This window comes from Scardinius erythrophthalmus (assembly GCF_964197995.2).
Source record: "Scardinius erythrophthalmus genome assembly, chromosome: 24".
In the NCBI taxonomy this organism is placed as follows: domain Eukaryota; kingdom Metazoa; phylum Chordata; class Actinopteri; order Cypriniformes; family Leuciscidae; genus Scardinius; species Scardinius erythrophthalmus.
This window is the reverse complement of record NC_138244.1, coordinates 10,684,588-10,701,139: the sequence shown is the minus strand read 5'-3', so window position 1 is coordinate 10,701,139 and position 16,552 is coordinate 10,684,588. Positions and strand designations below refer to the sequence as shown.

The 16,552-nt window shown below is 37.0% G+C and overlaps 1 protein-coding gene across 1 annotated transcript in view; it reads left to right on the top strand.

Moving 5' to 3' along the window:
- Positions 1-16,552, top strand: part of ntrk3a (neurotrophic tyrosine kinase, receptor, type 3a) — a 206,034-nt gene that overhangs the window by 154,440 nt on the left and 35,042 nt on the right. Inside the window, exon 11 of the mRNA XM_081355621.1 lies at positions 9,250-9,438. Coding sequence (XP_081211747.1) covers positions 9,250-9,438 — 189 coding nt within the window. The remainder of the gene's footprint in view (positions 1-9,249; positions 9,439-16,552) is intronic.

The following is a 16,552-nucleotide window of genomic DNA, read 5'->3' as shown; positions in this document are numbered from 1 at the left end:
TAATATTTATGCAATAATTATGACCCATTTTTTCCCATTGAATATAATAGAATTTTTTTATATATACATAATTTTTATTTTATTTTTATTAAAGCTGTATTTCATTTTAGAGTCAAGCCTAGGCCTCATGAAAGCAATTTTTTAAATGAGATGGGCGCCAACTGGTGGACACACTGAGCATTTTTATCACGCAATAGCACATTTTTACCACTAGTGGATTTACAGCTCTCTGTAGAAAGGCTTGCGAATCTAGTGATTTTTGCCTGAACAGATTTAGTCTGTTTTGCACTCTTGATGTTTTAGAGATTCACCCCTTCACTGTTGAGTCCTTTTTTTCTGCATCCTGGCTGATTTGTAGATTGTATGCACAAAAAAACTCTGTGTTTTCATATTTTTGACAATTTCCCATTCATTTCCTATGGGGGTCATTTTTGACCAAAGAGCAGAAGTGTGATGACCACTTAGCATGCTTGGATCATGACCTCAATATTTTTTGTGTGTTCACATACCTAATACCATAAAAGTCACCTAGTTTCGTAACATTCCGATGAAGCTGTGCTTTTTAAAAATTCAAAACAGATTTTTGTAATCTGAATTTATTAGTGTGTATGTGTATAAAAGTGTGTTTGTGTGTGTGTGTGGATTTGTCTGTTTTGCACTCTTGATGTTTTAGAGATTCACCCCTTCACTGTTGAGTCCTTTTTTTCTGCATCCTGGCTGATTTGTAGATTGTATGCACAAAAAAAAAACTGTGTTTTCATATTTTTGACAATTTCCCATTCATTTCCTATGGGGGTCATTTTTAACCAAAGAGCAGAAGTGTGATGACCACTTAGCATGCTTGGATCATGACCTCAATATTTTTTGTGTGTTCACATACCTAATACCATAAAAGTCACCTAGTTTCGTAACATTCCGATGAAGGTGTGATTTTAAAAAATTCTAAACAGATCTTTGTAATCTGAATTTATTAGTGTGTATGTGTATAAAAGTGTGTTTGTGTGTGTGTGTGTGTGTGTGTGTGGATGTGTCTGTTTTGCACTCTTGATGTTTTATAGATTCACCCCTTCACTGTTGTGTGCTTTTTTTCTGGATCGTGGCTGATTTGTAGATTGTACGCACAAAAAAACTCTGTATTGTCACATTTTTGCCAATTTCCCATTCATTTCCTATGGCGGGTCCATTTGGACCCGAAGGTCCTGAGTGTGACTATTTTTTTTTTACAACCACTTAGACTATTCAAATCCTGTCCCCAATTTTTTTGGGTGTTCATATACCAAGTACCAACAAAGTCACCAAATTTCGGACCATTCCGATGAAGCTATGATTTTTTACATTTTTTTATTTAAACGCTTCGGGTCCATTTGGACCCGAAGGACCCCAGAGGGTTAAACAGTAGACCTTGAGCGAACAAAGCTAAACATGTCAGTGTCCTTGAGAGTTAACATAAAAGCAAAGAGAATATTTGTTTGACGTGAACAACAACAACATAGCTGTGAAGCGTAGACAAACATTTAATATCCATCCATCCATCCATCCATCCATCCATCCATCCATCCATCCATCCATCCATCCATCCATCCATCCATCCATCTATCTTTCTATATATTGTTCTATCTGCCTGTCTGTCCTACTTCTATCCATCAATCCATCCATCCATAAATAATAATAATAGTCTATGAATTTAAATATAGAACTTTATATTAAATTGCATCTATTTTTCATCGTCCCAGGCTTTAAATGTATGACTTTATATTTATTTTTATTTACAATTTATTTGTATATTAAAATACATGTAGAATCTATTGATTGTGCACGTCTTGTATGGGCTACAATTTTGGGTGAACTATCACTTTAAGAAAGTGTATTGAGCTGCACTTCTATTCTTCACAATCTTATTTTTGCTAAAATCAAAATAATAGGCCTTTATCACAACACAATAGAACGCCGGAAGTAGCCGCGAAGCAGTGTACAGCGTCTTCCGGTTATTGCATTCACCATGGCTTCATGTTAATTATCACTGGACTACTTCACTCTCGCATCTCCCAAAAGTTTCATTTTTTTTTTGTTTTCTTGATTCCATTTGAATGGTTTAATTAAATTGTTATAACCATTTGTTTAAAATGTAATGATTTAAGCAAAAATTTCTTCAAAGGTTAACCAAACTTTTATTTTGACGGGTTGCCGTGTAGACCTTCTCTCTGTGTTTTATGATGATAGTTTCTCTCAAATGAAGCTAAAAAATCCTGCTGAAGTGACTCTCAGAGCGGCTGTGTTGATGAAGTGCATTAATGTTAATAAGAAAGGCTGAAAAAAATCGCGAGCGTCATTCGTGCCTCAGTGTGTGTGTGTGTGTGTGTGTGTGTGTGTGGTAAATGAAACGCGTCGGTGCCATTCATTCACAGAGACACGCAGAACAGAGCACGATTCCTATTTAAACAGACACTGGTCTATATCGCGATTTTATTTAAGTTTACTGACCTACTTTTCATCTTAATGTGTAACTAAGTAACCACCGGAAGTGCGAGTACACTGCTTGGCGATTTCGAACGTTCCGAAACCAGGAAATGAGATAAAGGCCTATAAATAGCGCCTGCCATCATAGTTGCAAAGAATCGTTTTTCTCCTTTATAATAAGAACCAACCTTTAGCTGTTCAGATACAAAGAGGTTTCAGTCTTGTGCTAGTGTCCTTTATCTTGCTAATGTGTGTGTGTGTGTGTGTCTGACAGATTTATGTTTGCGGAGATTTGGTCACTATTTGCTTCTTCATCTGTCCCTTCAGGGCGAAGCGGCTGTCCTGTCCTTCCCCTCCAGCTCCACGGGCGTTTATACAGCTATAAACAAAATGCACATCGAATGTTGTGACTATGGCCTACTTTGTTAAGAAACATAAAGATGACTGACTGCCTTTATGTTCCAGCCGGTTTTTCATTGTTTGGCCCGACTGCAGAGGTGCTGGCAGGGGATATTAATGTTTCCTGTACCAGGACTCTGTTTTGTTGACTAGCGAAGGTGCTAACATTGTTTTATGACATAGGGAGCTAATCATGCCGTTGTTGATTTGTGCTGGAAGAATACTGTATACTGTGACAAGCTGTGAGGGGGAAAAAATAATTAAAATAGGTGCATAAAAGCATCAGAACTGTAGCTTAGCGGTTAGCATGTAGCATTTGAGTTTAGCTTGCAAATTCGAGTCTGGTTGGGGTAAAACTGTAAGTCTGAAAAGAAATAGCACTAGATTCCTCAACAAATGGCACAATGTGAGGTATTATTAGTATTCGTTGCACTCCCTAAAATATCTAAACCGGAGTATGAGCACTAATAAATGTAGCTAATGTTCAAGGAAAGTGTATTTGAAATGCATATTAGAAAGGGCAGTGAGTCTTTAGTACACCTGAGGCTCCAGGAGCTGCTGTACTATTAATCTGTTTCACAGAGATGAAATTGTGATAACTAGTAAGCTGCTGTTTTCAAAGTGTTTCCACATTTTCATCTCTCATACCGAGCGAATGAGCTGCTTATTACTTAAGGAGGCACTCTATGAAAAATTTCTCCTCATAATCGTTCCATTTTTCCTCTGCGCTTGTCAGTGTATAGTGGGCTGTCCTCACTGAAGAGGAAATAAGCAGCAAATGAGGTCTATTAGGCACTTTCTGTACGGTGCACTTGAGTTACATTAAAATAAAAAAGCATAAGAGGCTTAAGTCCCATGTTTTTTTTGTTTTGTTTTTTCGAGAGAGATATTAGATATGTTAGATAACCTAAGAACAGCCTTGCGTGAATGGTAGGTTCTTCTAAACGCATCAAATGTCTGTAAAATAGTTTTCTATACTCAACAGACCTTCTCAACTGTATCAGACAATTCATAGTCAGTTAATTAAAAGCCTGCAATAATAATAATAATAATTTTATTTCAATTTATGAATATATTACTATAAAAATAGCAATAACATTAATTTAACATGTAATATTTTGCCACAGTTGCATCTATCTATCTATCTATCTATCTATCTATCTATCTATCTATCTATCTATCTATCTATCTATCTATCTATCTATCTATCTATCTATCTATCTATCTATCTATCTATCTATCTATCTATCTATCTATCTATCTATCTATCTATCTATCTATCTATCTATCTATCTATCTATCTATCTATCTATCTATCTATCTATCTATCTATCTATCTATCTATATAACCCTCAACCTTCTGAATGTTAAGCTTCTCCGTTAATTGGTCATTTGTTGAAAGACTTCCTTATTTGTTCCCTATTCATGTCTAATCCACTGAAAATGATTCCTACAATAAAATAAAACCCAAATTCACACCCAGTTTCTTTATGTTTGAGGATGTTTTGTGTAAATAACTGTTGAGTCCAGACATGCTTACCGAGACGCAGTTGAAGAGTGTTTTGGAAGAGAAAAGTGGCGAGATGAAGACTGCATTGTTGTCTGCCTTGCAGGCAGTCAGAACACCGGGGAGCCGATTCACTGTGTTCATATTCTCTGTTTACCCAACAAAAGAGTTTTGTCATTGCCACTGACACCAAGGGGCACCACAGATATATCTGGGCAATTCACAGATCAGGAAAACAAGAAAAGCAACCGACTTCAGGCCATTACAGTGGTTTGCACAGGCATGAGCAAAAGGGACAGTGCAATTACGGCCATAGGAAGTGGCTTGAGTGTTTTTATATGGCTGATTTTCCAGCTCTACCACTTCCAATCAGGCTCATATGCTAAGGAAAGTATGAATCATCCCCTTTTCCCATGTCTGTACCTCTCTCTCTCTCTGTCTCTCCCTCTCGAACGAGGTGGTTTGATGTCAAGGAGACACTTCAATTCACATTGGTGAGATCAGAGGAAGTAATGTGAGTAATTTATTCGTGCTGGTCTTGCATGGTTGCTTTGCATTGCAATCAGCGCACAATTGCCATAAGAGAGAATTGGGCATGGATAGTGCCTGTTTTATCTTTTATAGCTACCTGAGATACAGTGCTTAGTGGACTTTCAACATCAAAGGAAGCCACATCAACTCCAGGCAAATGGCTTTCAGACAGCTAGGGTTCAGATGCCTTTATAACCAGGATCAATCGTCCCTGTCACCTTTTGCGCAGAATCGGTCCCAGCAGGTGTGTGCGTGTTTTAAAGTGTAAGTTCGAAAAAAAGAGCAGAGAGATTGAGATCAGTTTTGATTATGCCCGTCTCTAACTGCGTGCAGTGTGATTCTCAGTCATGATAAACCGTGTTTCCTTCTGGATTTGTCACGATAACCAATGTTTAGCTAACTATGCGTTTTGCATGTGTAAACACGATCATATCAGAAACGTGAGTGAGAAGATAAACCTGATTTATATTGTTTTTGCCCTGTTCCAAAACCCAATAGCAAAATTTCATTCTGTTCAGAACCCTTTCGCTTTTTGTTCATTTGGGTTGTTGATTGTTTTTTTGTTGTTGTTTTTTTATAAATTACAGATATAAAGTACATATATTCAATAATAATAAAAAATGATAATAATAATAATAAAAATAGGACTATTGTATTATTATTAACATAATATTAGGCCTATTTGTATTATTATTAGCATTGCTATTATTATTATTACTATTATTTTTATACTTATTTATAATTGTTGTAATATATATATATATATACATATATATAATTTCATTGTGGTTTCAAATCAGTTATTTTTGGTTAGAATGGTTCCATACGTTCCAGAAAGCGCTCAGTTTTGATGAGTCCCTCCTGCCTCATTTAGATGTGTTAGACAGCTCCACTATTATCATACTTCAGAAAAATCATTACGATGACAAAAAGTGAGTTCACTGTAATTCTGGGTTACAATACACACGTCTATCATGCAGTGCTGTCACTCATATGGCACAAACTGTGTGAAGTTGCTGTGATACATACAGCAAGGGGATAATTTGTGTGCGAGTTTGCATGTGTAATGCATGTCCTCATGCAGGATTACCGCAGTTATTTTCAGCACTAATTAACAACTGTGTGAAAACTTGTGGAAACTAAGTGGAATTCTGTATGATAATCAGCCCAGAAATGGGAAGCACATCATCTGCATTTTAAAAACAAGGGAAGCCAAGCATTTTTTTTTTTTTTTTTATACACATGGCTGCAGATATTCACAATGATTTAAAGTGTTTTCAGCCATAAATGAAAAGTCTGTCGTTATTTTCTCATGTCTGTGAGAAAACTTTTTTTTTTTTTTTGTGAAGCACAAAAAGAAATGTTTCAGAGAATGTTCAAGCTGCTCTTTTCCATATAATGTATATAAATGGAAATGGGGGCTCTCTTCTGCATTTAATAGGTTTGAGGAACACACCAAAATATAACATCATTTCTTGAATACTATCCTTACAGCCGCCGTTAACAATCTAATTTCAGGCACTTCCAGTTACATTCTAGCCCCTCCCACCCCATAGAAACTGTCTTTATGGAGGTTTTGCTGGTTCTCTTCCGCCCATCTCACAATCTTATTAAACTGACTTTGTTCTTCCGATGCATAAATAGAAGAAAAGATCAAATAATGTCTCCTTGTAGGCACTAAATAATATTGGCCTTGAGGCTTTCATTGTACGGGAAGGAATAAAAACATAATTCATCACTGAAATGTGTTTTTTTAAGTGTTTTATGTAGTGCTCAGTCCCAGCAGAGGGCTCAAAGTACACTTAAAGCAGCTTGATAATACATGCGCTTGTTTCATATATGTATTTTTGTTATTTTTATGATTTCTGAAAACGTATCCTTTGGAATATAGTGATAATAATAAATGTTTTTGTCTTTTTGTCAGACAGAGAATGATGTCCTTTAAAATAAATGGAAACTTATGGATAAAACACAGTTGTCTAGGTCAATAGAGATGATGACTACAGGAGGAAGCTACCCATTTTCTGTTCGGCCACCTAAATTGTTTCCAGCACTTTATTGATGGAGTTTCTAACTCAAAATGCCAAAAGGCAACATCGAGTGAATGCAATCTTCAATTCACCGTGCCAGCTGTATAATAGGATTTTGAAAGTGCCATTTGATATGCTTTATGTATTTATTTTGAAGCGCATTAACAGCTGCGTTTGACCTTGCACATCTCTAAGTATAACCTGAAAATACCAAGGAGGAATTTTAAGGAGTGCTTTTAGTTTTAGGCTTAATATGTCACATTACTAATGCACGGATAAGCAAACACTGAGCTAATGAAAAACATCTATTCATTTTGAGAATAAAATGAATGGATGACCATTGAATAATAATGATATAAATAATAATAATAATAGTAATGACCATATGACTATTATCAGGGTGATGGTTTGAAAGAACAGGAGTAATCGTGTTAGTTATTTTTTCACCTTGCTAAGACTTTTGTTATTTACAATAATTATTTGAATGGTACTTCTGGGGCTTTTAGACTTTCCAATTAAAGAAAAGAAAAGTATTTTAATGACCCAATTAGCTGCAGGGGTCATTTGACATTGAACGTTGTCTCCTGTCTTAAAGGCTAAAACTAATTAAGACTTTTCCCCAAGATTTCCGCTTAAATATGTCACAGCAGACCACTGTTATTGTCTCAAAATAATCTCAATTTATAGCCAGAAATGCGATTTGCGGCTGCTCATTACATTTGGATTTCTGATTGAAGTTCACAAAGAGCAGAATAAGATCAGATAAAAGTCTTTTTCATTTTGCAGTTCAACTAAATTCCAAATGAAACCTTAATGACGACTGGTATGCTTCCTAATAAAGCAGTCATTCAAATTAGTGAAGCATTTGGTATATATTTCAAAATATTCAGCTCATTTATATATTTGTTTACTTGGTTTTCCTTTAGTATGGCTTACTTTACCGACTGTCTTCCTGTCATGATACCTTGCAAAGAAGGGGAAAATCCCTGAGGGGAAAAACAATTCCAATGAATATTCTATGTTTTTCATCAGTCTTTGTGTCTCTAACACTGAAGCAGCTATGCTTATTTGTAATATTAAGCTTTCTTTGAGTACTATGACCTACTAAAATATCAATTAATAATAATAACTGGCTCTTTCTGTCTGTATCCAGTTCACTCATTGGCCTTGTGCCAAGATGTCTGACCTTATGAACTAAATAGCCCTGTGAATCTTCAGTTCGACCCTGAAACTCTCTTAGAAAAAGCCTTGAATGACACCCTGAGTGTTTCTGTACTGTATGTTCTCACAATATATCATGTTGTCGAACATTCAAAGCATTCAAATGTTAGCTCACTTAAGCCCCTTTCACACAGTAAAATTGCTAGAGTGCCTTCTGTGCGAACGCAAACACGTCCCGGGATTTATGCCGGGATCGATGCCGGGATCAGTCCCGGAACCTTGCCCTGTGTTAACAAAAGCCTGGACCAATGCCGTAAGGGGTGTGTCGTAGTGATGACATGGCAAACCTAGTGGCGCTACTGGGGAGTATGGACTCCTGGAAGAGGAGTTATCAGCAGAACTGACATCTGACATCCTGAAGTCTTTACGGGATCTTTACGGGATGTGTGTGAACACATTCACAGATTCCGGAAAATCACTGGCAGTGTGAATGAACCAAAATCAAACGATCCCGGGACACATTATCCGTGTATTTTCCGGAATCTCTGTGTGAAAGGAGCTTGATTCAGAGCTCAACAGTCTGCTATATTAAATATTTATAACTTGCACATTTAAAGATATACAACATTGTTTGTATTTAAACATTAAATAATTCATGTTTATTTTGTTTTATTCATCAGGAACAATGATGGAAGAAATGATGCACAAATTGATAACATAAATGCAGCAATGACCCTATTGGGAAAGTGCTGGTTTAGTCAGCTGTCCTGAAACTCTCTCATGGCACCCGTCAGGCCTTCTTTATTGTCTAGGCCTGACATTTATTTATTGCCAGCTTGGAGGCCCAAAACTGAATGTGGGCGTATTTTTGTTGACGCCACTAAATGAGCCGATGATGGGACTTTGGGAAACTTGGGGAGTCAGTATTTATCGTGGCCCGGGGCCACGGCAGCTGAGGCTTCTGGGGTTGAATCGGGCCGAGGCGGTTAATGTGTGACCAAATGACAGAGAAGAGCTCAGAGGCCAGTCGCAGCTCTAAGAGATAACGTTTATTCTGACAAATGAGCCTGCCCGCTTTTCCCTCTCAGATGTATTACGCTGCATTCATTTTCCATTAAGCAACCAATGTCATTTTGTGTGATGGCTCTCTTTTTCTCTCTGCAGGACCCGTGGCAGTGATCAGCGGTGAAGAAGACTCCGCCAGCCCCCTCCACCACGTCAATCACGGCATCATAACTCCGTGTACCCTGGACGCTGGACCTGACGCTGTGGTGATCGGTATGACCCGTATCCCAGTGATCGAGAACCCACAGTATTTCCGGCACGGGCACAACTGCAACAAACCCACCACTTGTGAGTACCAAATAGACAACAATGTATTTTTTGTGAGTACTTGTGAGTACCAAATGGGCTTTTTAATGCTAAAAAATGTAAAAATGCTTCTTGATTATGCATTCTTGCATGAAACAAAGCAGTGTAGTTTGATTCCCAAACAAATTAGTCTTGTGAGGCAGTTCGGATCAAACCGAATTACAGGTTAGTGAATTATTCAGATTCACTTACTGAACCGCAAGTCATTCATTTTGTCATGTTTGACATGCATTTAAACAAGAATTGTTACTGTGTTCTGTTAAGGTCTGTTCATACCGTTAACAACTATAATGATAACGGTGACACTTTACAGTAAGGTTCATTAGTTAATGTATTAAATAAAATTAGCTAATAATGAGCAATACATTTGTTACAGTATTTATCTTTGTTAATGTTAGTTAATAAAAATGCAGCTGTTCAATTGTTCATCTTAGTTCACAGTGCATTAACTAATGTTAACAAATACAACCCGTGATTTTAATAACATATTAGTAAATGTTGAAATTAATATTGACTAAGATTAATAAATGCTGAAGAAGCATTGTTCTTTATTAGTTAATGCTAACTAAGGTAGTTAACTAATGTCGAAAGCACACGCTGAAGTTTTGTCATCTGCTGATTTAAATGCCTGGTCTCTTAAAAGCAGGATGGATTCTGATTGGTTGTCAATGTTTTTATAATTCATCAGCTGGGAAATTTTTATTTTGAAAGTGATTTGAGTGTTATATTGTGTTATTATCGTTGCTGTGGTGATGACTTTTAAAACAGTATAATTATCTTTATAGTTAATTTTCTTGGTGTGAACAGGCCTTTATGCTGAAAGAATCAGTGAATCAATTAATTGGTGAATCAGTAAATTGATGAATCATGAATTGAATCATAAATCATTTCAATCATGGATCTCTGTAATGTTGCCATTTCTGCTTTAAAATTTGAATACACATTTTTTCACTGCATTCTCACAATTCCCATTCCTGCTGCCTACCAACAGACATTTTTCGTAATCCGACTTTGTTCCACACAGAAGGTGGCAGACATTCCCGAGCTCTTCATTGCCCCCTTGAGTATCATTCCAAACAGAACTGATTCAATTAAAGTCTGAAGACTGCTGCCATTTTAAAGCTTATGAAAGCGTACTTATTACAGTGAGTGACACCGACATTAACTGTGATTTGTGGTGTTTCTGTCCTTGCCTAAATTTTTAGTGTGCTCAGGGAGTGTGTAAATCTTAGCAATACTCATCATATTTTGATACATCACTGTCATATATCCAGAGTAAATTGAACTCTGGTTTAAATTTAGGTTGGCTGCAAATTCCCTCATGTGCCTTACAGATTGAATTCTAGACAAAAGCATATGCTTGAGAAAGAAAATGTGAAGTATGATCCACGAGGGTGTGAAATTGAGTCGATAACTTCACATTTAAGAAGAATTTGTGTGCGCCCTCAAAGGGGTTTGAAGTGAATGTTTTGTTCAGTATTTTGAACTATGTAATGCTCATTTGAAAAATAAAGTTACTGCATCAATATATATATATTTTTTTTTTTAGATTTTCTAAATCTTATAAATGATAGTTATCTATAAGATTATACAAATTTAAAATATTTCTATTTTAATTTAATATAGCCTTTTTGCTGTGAACTTTGATGATTAGTTTCCCGAATAGATTTTAATCTGCTTTAACCAGAATGAAAAAGACTCCATATTCATATGGTAATTTTAATATTTTGCACAATTGGCAAACCTTCTGATTTCCACCTGAGAAAAGGATTCACACTAGTCCTTTTGGGGCGCTGATGGGTTTTCTCTTCCACACGGCCTTGATCCGGACTAATCTGTGAATTATCTGTCTTTAGGATTTTACATTATTCCGGAGCTGGCAGACTGTATTCCCTCAATGCATCCTTTCTCTCCTTTCTATTCTCTCTGTACTTCCTATGAGCGGTTCCATGACTTCCAAATCAAGCCAAAATTGGATTCTCAGTGGCATGCATGGGGGGTGGGGAAATGGCGCTACCTTGTGTTTCCGGGCACTGTGTGCCTCTGATTTGCCCGTTCTGTCTCCAATGTGGAGACAATCCCGAACTAAGCAAGCTTTGTTAAATCAGCTTAATTTTGCAGGCCTCTAAAGATGCAATTCTGATTCTCCAGCCTGTTTTGAACCCCAAAAAGCGATGGAATATCATCAGTCATATTGTGCTGCTTTGTTGCCTAATAATCAAATAAATTAGATTTGTTTGTGGGCAGAGAAATGCAACTCATGCAGGATATCGCTTTTGAAGCACCTGGAGGCGACCAAGAAGATTAATTTAATTCATCTAAGCCAAAGCAATAACAACACAGCTGATTGCATAAGGTGTCAATGTTGTGTCCGAATCCTGAATCTTTCACTCTCTATCCTTTTTTTTTTTTTAATCTGGGAAAACCTTATTGCGGATACTTTCCGCAATTTTATATATATATGTATGTGTGTGTGTGTATATATATATATATGTGTGTGTGTGTGTGTGTTTGTGTGTGTGTATATATATACATATATACATATATATATATATGATTGGAAAATGGATGGATTTATTTCTATCATTTTGTATATTCATTCTACTTTGAGCACTGGCAATTTGTCAAATTTGTTTATTAGTCTTTCCGGGGATCCTAATTGTACACATTTCAGTGAACTCCAATACCAAATGGAAAAAAAAAAGGGACCCAGATGAAAAACGACAAAGCCGTAGGCAAACAAAGCCAATATCCGCTGCTCCATGAAGCTGATACACAATCAAACAGTGCCTGGTGGCTATTGAGAAGCACATGGATGGGTTGTAAAGCTGCTTGATTTGTCATTTTGTACTTGGAGAGTGGAGGACGTGAAGGGAATGAGGCATGACTGGCTGTGGATGGTGACTTTGGAGCCAGTGTAGCTTAGTTGGTAGACCATGAAATGTTTAATTTAATTAGATTCATTCCCTCTTCTGAATGTTTTGTTATGTTGGCGTAGTGATTAGGAAGCTGGGTTGATAACCAAAAGATTTCAAGTTCAAACAGCTACAGGAGATCATCGAGTAGAAGAGGAAATAGATCCTTCTGCAGTCTGTACCTCGACTAGCAGATGGTTCTCAAAATAATGAGTGGCCGTGTTTCTCTAAACCCCTCTTGAAAGATACTCCATTCGATGCACAGGCTAACCCAGTAAGCCAGAAAAATCATATTAAGTGTGGAAAAACATATGTATATATAAACACCCAGAGTTATGCTTTATGAACTGCATGAATCTTTAATGGCAAAATGCATGATTTATAATCTGCCAGGCTTGTGTTTGTGTGTTTACAGCAAGGGTTTTGAGAATGTGCAATGTAATAGATTAATAGCATACTGTTCTTTTTCTTTATTATTATTATTTATGTCCAGTACCTCTTCATTTTCACACGCAAGGGGTTGAAATGAGCCGGAACTGAGAATAGAAAAACTGAATTAATGCAAGCATGAGTCATTATTAATGAAAGTCTTTTGTCAGACATTAAGCTACACCTTTAAAATGTAACAATTAAGCGACTAAAAATGCTGTATTCATCTTCCAGACCAGTAGTTGGCGATCTCACTTTGTAAAGAAACACTACACGCCTATAGACTGAACACGTCATATGCATACGCATGACGCCACTGTTTTCACAAATTCGCGTTTATGTAGTTTACATGGAGACGATAACGCTATCGTTTTCAAAAGTGCGTTTTCAGCCCCCGTAAAACAGCGTTGTCGTGTAAACGAACAGCCCAAGCGCATAAAAAGTTTCAGTTTTTAATTGAAAACTATGTCGTGCAGACAGCCGCTTAGTCTTGATTGACAAAAGTGTCATCGGAAAGTTGGTATATTAGTATTATTACGTTTATATTTAACTTTAACTGAAGTAATTTAGAGGAAGATCCACAAATCCACTGCCAGACTAAATTCAGCTCTAGGTTAAACCATTTGACTACTTGTCAGGTCAACAGGGCTATAAAAGCATTGAGATAGATATATTGGCTACAGTACGGACAAAGACACACAGCTTCATTATTACAGGCTGGCTAAATGCAAGGCCTGTGGAAATGTTGGCCAAACTCTGTGGAAGCAGTGATCCCTTTGTTCAATGGCCGTCAATTACCCAAGCCTCTTCCCTGTAATCATCTCTCTCTAGACTTCAACCCAGAACCTTCTGGCATTTTAGCAGCCAACTCATTCCACCCCAATTACCCATTAAAGGACCCCACAGAATTCCACAGCACATTTGAAAATACAAACTTCAAGTACTGAAGAATATAGTCTATACATTAGCTAGCAGCAGTTTTAAGGCACACAGATCTCTACTGAAAGCATTGAGATACATGTGGAGCAATGAAACGTCCATCCATCCAGCCAGCCATCCATCATTTTTGTACATGGTAACATTTAAAATACATTCAGATTTAATATTTTGTTACATGGGATGGAACATTCAAGGGCTAAAGGATATATGTTTTTCATTCTTCTTTTCCATCTTTTTTATGATAAAGGATTGCTTTTACTGTCTGAAACCAAGAAAAGAGAAAAGAACAGCCTTATCGGTTTTGACAGAGCACCTTTCTTTCAAACAGCATTAAAGATGATGATCTTTCTCTTCTGTTTCCTGGCAAGATAAGAGAAGAAGAGTGCTTTAAAGAGTTACAGACCCTTTGCTGCTGTCGGTTTGGTGCAGAGAGGTTCAAAGCGAAGGTCTGTGTGGACTAATTTTGTGTAGACTGACTTTGCTTATTTCATCTCAGCTGATTTTTGCAGTAAATCGGTTTTTGGTTTCAAAACACATTGGTTTCCCAACTGGTTTTGCTTCCAAATCAAGTGATCGTGTTTTTAAGCGAAAAGTAGAGCTCAGTTGCTCAACAGGAGCCATTTTGTAATTTTCCCATGCAATCACTTGGATCTGCATGTAAGAACAGCCAGAATTACCTATAAAACAGCGGAATAACTGTCAAGGAATTCATGCCCCAATTGCGTTCCATCTCATTTTACTGGGTTGCATATTTCAGCCCTGTCAGCCCAGAAGAAAGCCCTCAAGCATATATCAGCATGGGACATTTATCTCCAACCATTTAGTCAAAAAATGTCAAGAAACATCCAGTTAAGTGTTGACCTCAGTCAGCAAGTGCAAAACTGTGTTAAACCAGTACCACTGTGATGTTTCTACCAAAGTGACATAAGTGAGGTATACCAGAAACTATTTCTTCCACTTGTTTCCATGAAAGAACTTCAGAAAGTTTAGAAAGAAACCATTTCAGCCTGAAATTGCCAAATTGCCTGAGTATAATGGCACTCTTGAGGGCCTTTTAGAAACTTATTTACTTCAAGCAACTTCAATACAAACACAATGCACTGAAAAATATGTCCTTATTTTCTCCGCTTTTGTGCTCCAGACACAAAAAAAGAATGATAAACCTTGGGATTGTTCACATCCAGAGGCAGAGGTTTACCTTTATAGAATTATAAATCATGGTGGACAAAGAATAGTGTCTATCTTGGAAGCAATCCTGTGTTGTTACAGTAGAAATAGCATGATGCACCATAGCAATAGATTCAATAACAGCTCTGAGGATGCAACAAATGCTGTTTATAGAGATGAATATGTTTTTATTCCTTGAGCATGGTGAACCAGGAGATAGCTGTAAATAGATTTCACTTTTATGATGTCTTTACGGTGGATGCGTGTTTAAGAAGAAGATATTTTGAAGAGAGTTTCAATTGTTTTATCCATACAATGAAAGCCAACAACTCAATATCTCAGTATATATGCACTACCATTCCAAAAGCTTGGTGTCAGTACTTAAAAAAAAAATACTTTTGTTTAGCATGGATGCATTAAATTAGGACATAAACATTACAATATTCCAAAAGATATAAATGCTATTTCTTGAACTTTCTATTCATCAAAGAATCCTGGAAAAAAACATCACGTTTCCATAATAATATTAATGAGCGCAACTGTTTTGAACATTGCTATTACTATGAATTTTTTTTTTCTTTTTTACATATTAGAATGATTTCTGAAGGATCATGTGACACTGAAAGCTGCTAAAATTCCCTTCACAGGAATACATTACATTTTTTTATTACGTACATGTTTTTATGTTTTACAGTTTATTACAAATAAAAAACAGTTATTTAAATGTTAATAATATTTCAATATTGCTGTTTTTACTATATTTTGGTCAAATAAAGCCAGCCTGGGTGAGCATAAGAGAAGAAATATTACCGACCCCAAACTTTTGAACAGTCTCTACAGTATAAACCCTAAACCTAGTCCTAAAATCTGATTGGTTGATTGAAATTGGTGTCGATCTTGGTAAATGTTCTGCTTACGTAAATCACATTTATGCTCACTGCCATATCACAACCTTTCCTTTTAGCACATTGATATTTGACGCGAGTTAACTGGGCTCTCTAAAAACCCCATGCATATCAAATGATTTTTAAATCACAGCACTTTATTAATATTTTCCTCTCTGACGTTCCCCTCTTGAAAGAATCAAACCCGTCTAAAAGACTGATGACCTTCTCTGGTGAACCATGGGGAGCTTTGGCTGACAATAAGCGTGCTGATGGTGCGCACCTTGTGGTCGGCCTTGTCCCATTAGCTGCAGGTGTAACCACTGCAGGAAATTAATCCTTATTAGGGAGCGTTGAAGGGGGTGAGACTCTGGACTGTTCTGCTGGCCTAATGACAGATACATATCTGCCCGAGGTCCTATTATTCCTTCAGCCCTGGCTCTGCCTCATGGCGCTCCGGAGCTGGCGTTTTAATGAATCTGTATTTTTATCATCTGTCAGTTTGTATTAGATGATAGCTTTAGATTTCTTGCAGGACATTAACGGAGAGCCTGTTTGGTAATGGGAGAGCACTGTGCAGCAGGAATGATGGAATGCGAGCATTCAAGGAACAGATTTCCAGTGCGCTAGGCTTTTTTGCTTGAGTCAAGGGTAATCATTTTGCATAATGTTTGGAGAGGCCTCAAGTTTTTATCTTTTTAACTGCTTCCCTGGGCTGTTTTAAATGACAGTACTGTAGTTATGGCAGGCCTGAGTCATCCA